General features: G+C 41.2%; 1 protein-coding gene across 2 annotated transcripts; it reads right to left on the bottom strand.

Moving 5' to 3' along the window:
- Positions 1-70: 70 nt before the first annotated feature.
- Positions 71-10,308, bottom strand: plin3 (perilipin 3). 2 transcript variants are annotated; one of them, XM_075485197.1, is made up of 9 exons: positions 10,181-10,308; positions 9,579-9,683; positions 6,020-6,109; positions 5,641-5,836; positions 5,183-5,265; positions 4,739-4,970; positions 1,664-2,004; positions 1,100-1,318; positions 71-736 (listed from the first exon to the last, which is right to left on the bottom strand). In XM_075485197.1, the coding sequence occupies exons 3-9, from the start codon at positions 6,086-6,088 to the stop codon at positions 596-598; spliced, it is 1,281 nt and encodes a 426-aa protein (XP_075341312.1). In that variant the 5' UTR covers positions 6,089-6,109; positions 9,579-9,683; positions 10,181-10,308; the 3' UTR covers positions 71-595. The 2 variants fall into 2 exon arrangements, with proteins under 2 accessions (XP_075341312.1, XP_075341310.1); XM_075485195.1 differs by lacking the exon at positions 9,579-9,683.
- Between the last annotated feature and the right edge of the window lie 351 nt (positions 10,309-10,659).

The following is a 10,659-nucleotide window of genomic DNA, read 5'->3' on the forward strand; positions in this document are numbered from 1 at the left end:
TCCATTACCAAAAGAAAAGAAAACAACAACTCGACAATAAGCATTTTCAAGAATGACACCCGAGACTGTGCTGTGTTTAAAATTTATTAAGTATCAGCTCAAGGACAGTTCATCAACTCCTTCCTTAAAACCCATCAAAATTCAGACACACACACACACAAAGCAAACTAAAATGTAATATTTTAAAACTAATAGGAAATGCACCAAGGACGCTGCATCTCAGTCAAGATGCACTCCAGTGTCTTCTGATGTTTACAGACAACTCACATTTAGCTTAGTGTAAGGGAATGCTTTGAATACTCACAAAAATCAAACATTATTGAGTTCACATACATCAATTCATCTTCAAGAGATGGAAAAATACTTTTATATTTCCAAAAACAAACAAACAAAAAAAGAGTAGATAAAGACACATTTTTGAGTGCACGTCATTAATTTCTATATCATAAATGTGGTGTCAATAACTTATAGGTTCAACGAGAAAACATTATCAAACGGGCTTTAAGGCATCCTTTATTGAGTTAATTATTTTCTAAAATGACTTCTCCTGTTCCCACAGAAAACGATCTCATAGGAACGCAGTAAGCTTTCAAATCTAGTTGTTTGGCCTAGCCTGCTTCATTGCCCCGTCTTCCACTGCCCCTTCAGCCTTCTGAGCAACAAAAGGTCCAACCAGCCAGTTGAGCGGTGTGTTGTGTAAAAGATATTCCATGACACCATCCAGAGACTGCTGAACCTGGGACAGGAACACAACAGCAATTATTCATCTACAATCAAAGCAAATATTTACTGTAATCTCAACGTTATTGATCGCTTGTACATTTTGTGTGTGCATCACCAAATACTGTATAAGCTTGATATATTTCATTAAACTATGTGAATGGGCAGATGTCACAGAACAAATGGAAGCATCTGGGAGTTTTCCATCAAATTAATTCTCAGTGAAGAATGTGTGTGTAGGCAATGCAAGGACTAATTAAGTGTATATATATATATATATATATACTGTATGTATATTAAAAAAAGAAAATTAAAGCACAGAGATATTTAGCAGCAACAATAAAACACTACAGTAAAGACAGTATGATGCACTTTGTACTTGTTTTAGTTGTTGACGGCTTCGCTCCAGGAGGAGGGGAGTGATTGTGCTCGTGTTCCTCAGAGAGGACTGCAGCTCCTCTGCGGCCTGCCGTGCACTGGTCAGCTGGTCCTGGACTGCGCCTGGCAGACCCTGAGCACTGGAAACCACACTGGAGCATGCCGACCCCAGCTGGGCACTCAGACCACGCACCATAGAGAGGGTCCGCCATTCCAGCTGCTGTGAATGTGGAGAGGCAATGAAAAAAGCAGAAATGAATGATAAGCATATGCAACCGAATGTTGAACTAACTGCTTAGTGAAATTTACTGATTTTCAGACACACTGATAATAAGATGGTTCAAATGTAAAACAGAGACGTAAGTAAAGCTGATGAGAATTTAAAAAAAAAAAAAAAAAAGAAAAAGAAAAAAAAAAAAAAAATCATGATAAAAAACAGTATTTGAATTTAATGAAAAAAATAAATCGTCTTAAAGAAAAAACTGTTAATCTAAGAAAGTAGACCAATACAAGAATAAACCTTTTAGAGGTGGTACATTATATCCAAAAATGGTTAAACTGAAACCTCAGATTCGTCTCTGGTCCCATCTGGTTCTGACTCGGTCTGTCCAGCTCCCTCCTGCTTCTGCTTCCACTCTGCCCAGCGCTGCAGCAGCTGCTCTGAGGCTCCTCCTATCTGGTTACTTGCCATACCCACCCTGTTACGGGTGCTCTCTAGCAGGTCCAGAGTGCTGGTAATCTGACCCATTGAAACATAGGTGGCATCCCTGGCGTGCCGTGCACGGACCAGAGACTGCTCGAGAGCTCGCTCCTGGACCTTGGCAGAGAGTTTCCCCAAACGGACAAAGTAGCTGGGGCTGGCTGAAGTGGTAACCACCTCGGAGCTGGCAGGTTCAGCTATAGCAGCTAAAAAAAAAAAAAAAAAAAAAAAAAAAAAAGAGAAATACATTAATCTCTTGTATACTCTAGTGGGCTTTCCAAAATTAGACAAAATGTCTAAATATTTACAGCATCAAAAAGTTTATATTTACTATATCAAAAGTACAGGTCCTGCAGTAGGAACCTAGTGCAGCTGACATTTAAATCCTACTCTCTTTTTTTCCTTACTTACTTTTAGAAGTACTACAGATATGTTCTGCAATCCATCAGACACATTTCTCCTGTTGCCATTTGCTGGAAAGACTGCATCATTTAATTTCCCTTTGAAATACTCTAGATATTTTCTTCTGGACTAAAGTAACACAACCCACTTGGCCAGGTCATATTTATCCACTATGTTTTCCTTTAAAATACTTTTGTGTGAATCTGATAGCATGCTTTGGGCCGTTATGCTGGAATATTAATCATCTGAAAAGTACGAGTCATGCCATTAGCCAATATTTTGGTACTGTGTCTCCACAGGTATTCATGGTGCCATTCATCAATGTCACGTCGCCCCCCCACCCCACCCCACCCCACCCCACCCCACCCCCCCACCAACAACCTTTGCTTTCATGCAGCTCCACAGGATCATACTTTCGTCGCTGTGCCGTTCTGTCAGAAGTAAGCATTCACTGTGTAGTCTTACCCAGATTCATGCTGAACATGCTGAACCCGATCCGAGCTTTAAAAAAGGTTAAATAAATTGCTGGTGAGCAAGCAAGCGAAGCAAGCAATGTAGACTGATGTTATCCAGTGCACTTTGTGCTCTGAGTTTGTTACTGAAACTCTGAGGCGCCGTTTCTTTCCAGAGCTAAGTTGTATTAGCAGCATATCATTTATGTCGTCCATTAAGGAGGAAATCTTGGATTGGCGGTTTTACGGCTCGTTCTTGCAACTGTACGTGTATACGTTTTAAGTATTGTTACTTTTTTATTTGAAGACTCACCTGATTTTTCAATTCCTCTCGCAGCTTATTGTTTTTCAATGCACAGCCAGCGCATCCAAAACTGAAAAAATGTTCTGGTTCTGGTTCACAGGTCATTTTATAACTAGGCTTTTATAATCAGGTTAATGGCAAGGGGGTTAAAGGTGTAGTCAGCGCTGTTTCAGTCAGCTCAGGTCATTTTTTTGTTTTTGTAACCTGTATGTTAAAGATTAGAGATGCATTCTTTGCATTTTCATCAGTATTTCCTGATTACTTGTTCTTCGTGGTTCACGAAGGGGAAATTCTCAACTTTTCAAACTGAGATAATGCTGTGAAGTGAAACTAGAATACTTGATTTTTAGAACTCAGAGCAAAGTGAAAGTAAGAGCATTTCCACATGCACCATATGAAGGAAACTCACACAATTGGGATTTAAAGCTATGTAGCCTTCAGAAAACCATTTATTTGTGATGGCAATCGAAAAAGGCTTCAATTTGTTTGGGAGCATAAATACTGGACTCTCAAATGGGAATAAGGTCACGTTGTTTGAGGACTCCATTTTTTACTGTGTTGCACAATGATGGGCACATCAGCGTTAGATGAGCATGCCTACTGTACAAGCCTGTGAGGGCAGCATTATGATCTAAGGTTGCTTCATTTGGTCAGATCTTCTTTTAGCAATGTGAAGTGCCCCCCAAAAAATGAGGTCAGCCGACTACCTGAATATGCTGACAAGATTTTCCCATCTGAAGATTTTGTTTAGCCAACTCCAGGATGACGATGCCAGGATTCATTAGGCTAAAACTGTGAAAGAATGGATCAGGGAGTGTGAGAGTGTGAATGGAATGCCCACCACAGAATGGTGCAGTCCAACCCCTCTATCATCAGTTCAAGATCTTTGAACGCAACTACGAATGAAAATAAATATTGTGACAGTGCCTATCAAAACAATGGATCTGTGGATGTATGGCTTAAATCAAAGCTATAGGTGGTCCAACACAATTTTATAGTCTGGAACTTTTTTTGGGTGGGGGGGGGGCGCATTAAGCAGCATTAACCGCATGAGTTTGCTGGTAAAACTGAGAGAAAGAGGCGCAGTTGCACAATTCCCTTCCATTATGACAACTGGTGCATAAGTTCCAAGACCTGCCACTTGACTCCAACTGGGTTAAAGCACGTCTGCTCAGGAGACACTAAAAGACTCCTTCTTTTTATCAGTCAGCATAAGCTAAGGGATATGACGCTTCGGATGGGGCTTTCACAGGCGAGAAAGAAAAAAAAAAATGTTGAAAGAAAAAAAAATAAAAAATAGAGCGTTGCCACAATGAGTGCTTCATTGCCAGTGCATCTATAACCAGTCTATAATCAGTGGCTGCCCTCTTGAACGTTATTGCTGTTCCGGAGTATGACAGGTTGTCCCGATAACATGACATCACTATAGCAGGTGTCAAAGCTGCGAGTATTGGAAACAGTAGGTGTGTTTCAGGCCAAGTAAACAGAAGGGAAGTTCAGCTGAATGTCCTACCTCCCTCTCTATAAATAGCACCAACCATTCATGTCCTCAACCTTAGTCACTGCAGCAGAAATGAACCCTGTTTGTACCACCATCCTGCCGTACAACTTCACCTCTCCTTTGTGATCATTTTTGTGGACACTCGCCTCATTTCAGCTTAATTCTAATCCGACTGTGAGATGACTCACAGCCGACTCACAGAAGTAGGCGTATGCTTTGATTACCTCCACTTGTTTAAAATGAATGGATCACGTTTTTGCATATTTAGTGCATATACTGACCCAGCTCCCTCTCAGTGAGTGGCAGGTTCTGGTCGACCCAGTCCTCAGATCGGCTAAGGGCCAGGCCCATCCCACTGCTGACCATCTGGCCCATCTTGGTGGCCATCACAGTGTTGATACTTCCGCTGACGGCTGCCCTGGTCATCTCAACACCACCCATCACTGCCCCCACCACAGCATTTTTGGCTCCTGCCACAGACTGGTATACCATACCAACTGTGTTTGACACAACCTGAGAAAGTAAAGAGAAGACAATGTGTCACAGCGAGAGAAAATGGTGGTGCTATTCTGCATTTTCTATGTAGCCCTTTTGTTCCCAATCCTCTTCAGTTTGCATTAAATAGGCAAAGAGAAAAAGAGCCCCAACACTGAATAAATAAATAAAAGATGGTTTTGCAATTTTTTACAAAGCAGCAATATTATAGCGTTTTTTTTTCCTCTGACCTGGTCTGCGGGTTGGTGAAGAATAGGCAGTTTCTCTTCGATCTTATCCAGCCCTTTCAAAGCATATTCATTCACTGTGGAAACTGAAATTAAGTGGACAGCAAATATTCACTTTAACATGAGATGATTGAGTGCAAAAATATAGGGAAAATGTTTGAACTGAGAGTGAAGTAAAACAGATACAAACAAAAACAGCTATCGTTTCACGATCGCAGCCAAACAACAACCCAAAAAAGCTTCAAAGAAACTTCTGGTAAATGATGAATACAGTCCCCTCATAAAGAGCACAAAAAAATATTTCTGTATTGTCTTTTAGCCTAGCGGTTAAACCTGGCGTTGGCTTCACACTCTTTTTTGAAACAAGCTTGCAATATTCCTTAATGGTTAATTTCAGGGTTGTACAGTTATGTGCTGCCATTGCATCATATATATATTTTTTTTTTGGGAGAAGAACCTACGCTGTGGTTCGATCATGTCCAAAATAGGTTTGGACCCCGTGGTGGCAGCGGCTCCCAGGGTTCGGACCCCACTCTCAGCTACATCCATGACTCCCTTCAGCAGGGGAACGTTGTCTTTGGTGGTGGTGTAGGCGCTGGAAACAACCTCGCACGCTGAACTGACAAGGGCCAAGTTGGTCACTCTCGAAACAACACTCTAGGACAAAGAACACAACCTTTATAGTCACTTAAAGTTGCAAAATACAAGCTTGTCTGTATAAAGTAGAATTCTCTTTGGAATTTCTCCAAAGAGAGCTTAACAAAATGGGGAAATGTCAACTGTGTCGAAAGAGGTTTTAATATTTGTTATGTGCCCTTTTGGGGTCTCGGTAGTCCTCACCTGCTGTTCTCCATTAGCTGGCTCTGCTGCTGCAGCTCCAGTCTCATTGGTCTTCCCGCTATCTGCCATTGTGACGGCTGAAATCGATCTCTGACAGTGAATATAAAGCGTTAGAAATTGAGATTCAACTCACTTTGCTCAGTGTGAATGATGAAACGGAGCTTCTTCTCTGAAAGACTTTGTTAAAGTGACTGATATACTTTATCTTGCAGGAATAGCTGTCCTGTCAGATGGTTGAGTGCATTCAGAGAGAAATTCAGCCACGTTAGATCCATTTGTTAATGCTATGATGCAATGAGGATGAAATTACTCCTAAACGATAAAATCCTGCTGCCATGCAAACAATTCACATCTCAGTGCTTCATCAGAAATAGTCTAAAATGGAGTTTTAAAATATGATACAAATAACATAATAAATGACACTTTAAAAAAAAAAAAAAAATCTATTTAGCTCCACACTTCTCTATTAGAAATAAAATTGCTAATATCACTGGAACATGAGATGAAAACTTTTGGGAACCAATTCTGTGGCTACACAATATGCTCTAATTTCAGATTACACGTTGGAGTCTAAATAAAACCACGAATAATGGCGAGACACACAAACCGCAGGGGATCAATGCCGATGATTGTTCGCGAGCTCTCATGACGGCGTGCAGACAAACAAAAACAAAACCGATATCATTCATCCAAAGTGAAACACGGAGCAATACTGCAGCTCTACTAATGCAAGAATATTGCTTTAAATCAAATTTGGGCCAAAAGAATGACTGAAATGAACAGCTGAAAGTGAAGAGTAGCTTATTAGATTAATATAATAAAGCACTGCTTTAAGTGGAGATCGTACGTAATATTTAATATCTTGAAATGGACTGTAGAAACTGATAGAAACCAATTTCAGACTGGCATAGGATGAATTTCATACAAGATGGGACGAAACGAGTTTAACCGTTCGCCCCCATCTCCCTGTTGTGTCTTCTCTACAGCTCAGTTCACAGCTGGCACTAACGTTCGTTTTGTGTGATCCAATCACTAATGGACAGCCCAAGTACAGATGCGAGTGCATCCAGGATGTATTGAAGAGGCACTGAGACGTGGCGACTCAGACCAGAGACTGAGGTGGACTGGGCCACGTTCACTAATGAATGTAAATGAGAATGTGTTTGGAGCTGCATTGAACAACTACCAAGTAAACGGACAAGCCTGCAAATTGTGAAAAACAAATGCATCCATTTGGCAGAGCCCGGCATCTGTTTAAAGTACCCACTGCTATTGTTAGCAATTCATTTTGCAGAGCACTCTTGGCTTAGTCCAACTTCAACAACCATGTGTCAGGCTGCGGGACTTGAATCATTGGTAGTCTACTCAGTTTTGTGTGATGAGTGAGATGTGATAGAGTGGTTGCAGGTTCAGGGGTGAAACAATCATAATTTTACCCAATGATTAGCTGTCATTCAAAATGTGTGATCAACTACTTAGATGGTTTTTAAGTCTTCCTATGTCACTGCTAAATCAGTGGTATTAGCATCTTTACTACCACCTCCAAGATGCCATTTTTCATTTAGATGGTTAAAACCCAGGTGTGCCCACAGTGGTGCTCAGTTGTTTAGTTTTGCGACTAATTCCATTATGTTATTGTCAGTTGATGCTCATTAACATGCAGTAAGCTGAATATCAGAAGTCAATCACCTGGAAGATGAGGCAAATAGTGGAAACGATGTGGACATAGTGATGGAAATATGACATTTCTATGAGTTTCATCCCGCTTTAATCATCCAAGGGGAAGAAAACAACTATTATTAGTGTAAAATCATTGTGAGAGACAATTATGTCATAAACATGATGCAGATTTTAAATGTGGACTTGTCTCTGGTATTTTGTTGATGGGAATTTAATGAGCTGAAACGTACGATACCCAATTAAACCCTAAAGGGAAACCATATCCAAATTATTTTAATTACACTTTGAGTTCAAAGTAAGATTCACCCTTGATACTGGCAGGTGGCTCCATTGGAGACACAAGTGGAGCTGAAGTCTAATTCCAAGTGTGAGCTGATGTACTAAGAGCTATCCACTTGCGGTTGCAAGTTGTAGTTTGCCTGAATGTTACAATGTGATTTTGACTTGTACCTGTTAATCTGATGTACTTAGAGCTGTGACCCTGTGATTGCAAGTTGCTCTTTGCTTCTATGTTACAATGTGATTTTCACCAGTAGCCACTGTGTGAACTGTGCACTTTTGTGAGTGGTGTGAATGTCACCAGAGAAAGGTGAAGGTATGGAGTACCCCAGCAGTTTTAATTTCTCCCAGAAAGCCCCCTAACCCCCCTAACCTTTGTATTAGGACACAAAAGGGGACACAAGAGAAGTACTGTGAGGCAACAATCTGCAAACAGCTCTCTCTTCTCCCTCTGGTGCTCAAAACATGTGGAGGGCATCTGTCTTTGAATTCAACCAGATGGCACACAGTGACATAAATGGACTCCACCTGTCTATACTGGAACACTTAACGAGTGTTTAACACCCTTGACCTGTGTCCACAGCTCAGAAGTCACAGAAGGACATGAGCTCTGCGATCATACTGGTGGAAAGCAAGCGCACGGGGAGTGCGGCTGACCAGCTGTAACGGGCCTGAAGTGAATGCTGGGGGTAGATTAGGCGACAAGATAGGACAGACAGGCCAACAAGACATGCAGCAAGCAGCTTCAACCATGGCTGACATTTATGAAGACATACTGGTGACTCATTAAAACACATTTTAGGCATCAGTGCGAATGAAACTGATATTTTCATGAACTCTGGCGTTCCAGACAATCTCACTGGGCTATGTGTGATGGAAGATTGCATTTTGTTGCAACAGCTCGGTTGAGCAAAATGCTCTCTGCCAAGTGTCAGTTGATGACATATCCACTGGCTTTATTACAAAGCAAAGTCTGACTCCATCTCTGTTGAAGCATGAGATGAACTCGCAATCATTTTCAGAGACAAGGAACATGTTAATCAGGAGGCAGTTGCGCAACACGAACTGGGCTCATTGAGTCACTCAAGAAAGATCATCTCGCTGACAACTGATCATGGCAGAGCGCTGATAAAAATGCTGTCAATCCTCTTCCCACTGCAGTAAAAGGCCGTCATATCCTCACAATGCGGAGCCACAAATCACACTCCATGCGACTGTTGCCATCACTGATATTGGTGCATCTTCAGGAAACTATTAAGAAACTGGCCATATTGACAACAGTGTCTGAGGTCAAACAAAAGACAAATGACTTTTTGCTCGTGCGTTGAAGAGCATGGCTCCCTCCGATTTGACGAAATAGACAAAGTGACAGAAAAAAAAAGGGACTAATGTGGATAACACCAGGAAGGAGCAGGGTAAGGCTGGTGTCTTAAAGTGCTTTAGCTTAATCTGAAAGAGCGGCTATGTTATCTGCATTATTGTTGCATGGGCTGAAAAGCATTAAATCAGTGGCCTCCCAGGCTAAATCTGATGGGTAACAGCATCATTTAAGCAATGAGAGGAGGAACAAGTTGTGTTCCTGTGTAGTCTACAAGCTCACATCGTCACGTTTAGTCTTGTGAAATATTGGTTCCCTCTACTAATTTCCAGAAGACGAAAACCATCTTTGACGGGAGTAGATGACGTACTACTCAGAACTCACAACCTAAAACGAAAGGTTACACATAGAGATTGCTTCACAGTCAAGCTTAAAGTCTGCCAATCACAGATATGCACACTATCAGTTATATGGTCTGGAACATTGATGATTACCAACGCTGATAAGCCAGCACCATTTCACTTCTAACTACTTCTAAACATATTAAACTTTCGATATTAGCAACTCTCTGCAATGCCCTCTTTTTTTTATATGGAGGGTGAACTTTACCCTAAATGAGGAAATATAATTAGTTACTTTGGCAAACAACGGCTCTATTTTTAATCAGCTCCCTCTCATTCATCTTAACCTCTCCGGTAAAGCTGTCTTTAGCAGTATCAAGAAAAGTACATAGTTTTTTCCTCCGCCTTTAAAAGGGCAGGAACTCCTAGTTTGCTAGTTACAGTAGCTAACTTGAGTTTAGTTAGCTTAGCAACACGTCGTTTAAGGGACTGAAGACAGGTTTAAAAAAAAAAACGAGCAAAGCAGTCGAACTAGCCACTGACCTCACTAACAGCCTGGTGCTTCTCTGTCCTGGAGTGACCTGCGGTGTGGCTGCTGGTTAACAAACGCACCTGCTTTTAAGAAAAGGACACTGTACTGTGCTGTTGAGCAACACGTCATTATGGCCAGAAAGGCGGAGTGTGGGCTTGTCTTATCAACTTTCAACCAATTAAATCAAAGCGCCGAAAACGACACAGACTCTGAAGGATACAGGCTCCTCTGGGTCCACTTTAAAGATTCAGACAGGGCTTTAAGCGTTGAGAAACGGAAGAACTATTCAGATCCTTTGATCATAATAAGTACTATAGCTTGTAACAAATACACTATTTTTTTTTTTTGCATTTCTAGACTTGCAGCTATGAAAAACAGCAATGAGTTTGAAATACTCTAAGAAGTTTTTTTCATTGGTCTTATTGAGTGATGAATTCCCCCAGAGCCCAGACCTCAACAGAACAAAAGGCAGCCAGCATCCAAAGAAGAG

This window comes from Odontesthes bonariensis, chromosome 15, assembly GCF_027942865.1.
Source record: "Odontesthes bonariensis isolate fOdoBon6 chromosome 15, fOdoBon6.hap1, whole genome shotgun sequence".
Classification (NCBI taxonomy): domain Eukaryota; kingdom Metazoa; phylum Chordata; class Actinopteri; order Atheriniformes; family Atherinopsidae; genus Odontesthes; species Odontesthes bonariensis.

Coding starts and splice junctions, on each gene's coding strand:
- plin3 (XM_075485195.1), bottom strand. CDS start 6,088: ATGGCAGATAGCGGGAAGACCAATGAGACTGGAGCTGCAGCAGCAGAG. Junction 4,971..5,182: donor TTCACCAACCCGCAGACCAG/GTCAGAGGAAAA, acceptor TTACTTTCTCAG/GTTGTGTCAAACACAGTTGG. Junction 737..1,099: donor GCCGTCAACAACTAAAACAA/GTACAAAGTGCA, acceptor TTCCTGTCCCAG/GTTCAGCAGTCTCTGGATGG.